The 1,926-nt window shown below is 54.6% G+C and overlaps 1 protein-coding gene across 1 annotated transcript; it reads left to right on the top strand.

Annotated features, from left to right (window-relative positions):
- CH25H (cholesterol 25-hydroxylase) lies at nt 1-1,505 on the top strand. Its single transcript, XM_047088706.1, has one exon. The coding sequence runs from the start codon at nt 47-49 to the stop codon at nt 860-862; it is 816 nt and encodes a 271-aa protein (XP_046944662.1). The 5' UTR covers nt 1-46; the 3' UTR covers nt 863-1,505.
- Nucleotides 1,506-1,926: the final 421 nt, after the last annotated feature.

Below are 1,926 nucleotides of genomic sequence, written 5' to 3'. Positions count from 1 at the left end.
GCGGTGGGCGGCGCGAGCCGTCGCAGCTGCCGGGCACGGCCTCGCCATGAGCGGCCGCAACGCGTCCGACGAGCTCCGCGTCCTGTGTAGCCCCGGCCCGCTGTTTCTGCAGCCGCTCTGGGACGGCCTGCGGGCCCGGGAGGCGCTCCTGCAGTCGCCCTTCTTCCCGGCCGTCTTCTCCATCGGCACCTACCTGGGCTGCTGCCTGCCGTTCGTGCTGCTGGACGCGCTGTGCCCCTGGGTGCCCGCGCTGCGGCGCTACAAGATCCACCCGGACTTCGCGCCGTCGGCGCGGCAGCTGCTGCCCTGCCTGGCGCAGACCCTCTACCAGCACGCCGTGTTCGTGTTCCCCGTGACGCTGCTGGACTGGGCCCGCGGCCCGGCCCCCGTGCCCCCCGAAGCCCCCGAGCTGCCGCAGCTGGCGCGCCACGTCGGCTGCTGCCTGCTGCTGTTCGACGCCGAGTTCTTCGCGTGGCACGTGCTGCACCACCGGGTGCCCTGGCTGTACCGCACGTTCCACAAGGTGCACCACCAGAACGCGGCGTCGTTCGCGCTGGCCACGCAGTACATGAGCGTCTGGGAGCTGTTTTCCCTGGGCTTCTTCCACCTGCTGAACGTCACGCTGCTCGAGTGCCACCCGCTCACCGTGCTGGTTTTCCACGTGCTCAACATCTGGCTGTCGGTGGAGGACCACTCGGGCTACGACTTCCCGTGGTCCACGCACAGACTCGTGCCCTTCGGCTGCTACGGCGGCGTGGAGCACCACGACCTGCACCACTCGCAGTTCAACTGCAACTTCGCCCCCTACTTCACGCACTGGGACAAGCTGCTGGGGACCTTCCGGTCCCCGCACGCCAAGTGAGGCGCGCGCCCCCCGGAGGGCGCGGCGGGGCGGGCGCCCCTCGCACCCGGGACTGCTGGGCGCTTCGCACTCGAATCAGGACAGACACACCCGAGCCTTTGTGTTGTTCTGTTTTTGTAAGTAATTTATTACCTGATGGAGATTTGTGGGTAAAATCTGATGTATTTTCACAGCCTGACCAAGTAATTTATATCGTTTTTGCGTATTGAGGATTGTACTCAGAGTCTAATTCTAGCTCACTAAAGTAGCGTTGATTCCTGGATATGTATATATGATATATATATATCACTGGTGTATTTAAATCATCTCTAAAACGTTTGTTTGTAGGACAAGGACTTTCTTATTTTTCAAAGTGTCACAGAAATAGGCTAAAAGAACATATTTTTATGGAAAATGTGAACAGTGAAACATTCCTGCTGGACAGTGATCACAGTTATTGTACTTAAGCCCAATTTTTTCATATAACTGTATATTTATATTGAATGAAATGTTATTTGTACTTTAAAAGTGAAAAAAAAAAACCCCAACCTAAATCAACAAATACTGGATGATGTTTTTCTGGCATTTTGACTGATAAATACCAAAATTGGAAGAGGGGGGCTGGGGCAGGAGGTGTCCTTCAGAGTCTGCATCAGCCATAGAACGAGAGGAATCTGGTGGGGGGTATTTTGGGGGGAGTGTAGGAGAGACAGTGGGGAGAAGGGGTCAGTTAGTCTGTTTTGCTCTAGTGACTTCACAGCGCGGGGGGGGCACTATTGTTCTGGACGCTTTTCAGTTTTTCAGCTGATTTCTACGTAACAAGCAAATCAAAGAATTACCTTCTAAAGTTTTAGAGAGATTAACACTGTTCGACCATTTGATTATTTGGAGGAGAGTGGTGCTGGGCGGGTGTGCCTTGCTTTGCAAAACTAGTGAGTGAGGTGTGTGCATTAGAAGGGTGCAAAGATACAGAAAGAGATTCTGAGAAGCCCTCCTCTTCAGGAAGCCATCTGGTGTAAATGGCCATCACACACATAGCGTCTGAAATTGGGGATTTTTGCATACTCCCTTTCCTTAAGTAAAGA

Source organism: Lynx rufus, unplaced genomic scaffold (genome assembly GCF_022079265.1).
Source record: "Lynx rufus isolate CCGP_SWC_20201006 ecotype Redwood Valley unplaced genomic scaffold, mLynRuf1.p SCAF_25, whole genome shotgun sequence".
Classification (NCBI taxonomy): domain Eukaryota; kingdom Metazoa; phylum Chordata; class Mammalia; order Carnivora; family Felidae; genus Lynx; species Lynx rufus.
This window is presented reverse-complemented; position numbering and strand designations above follow the sequence as displayed.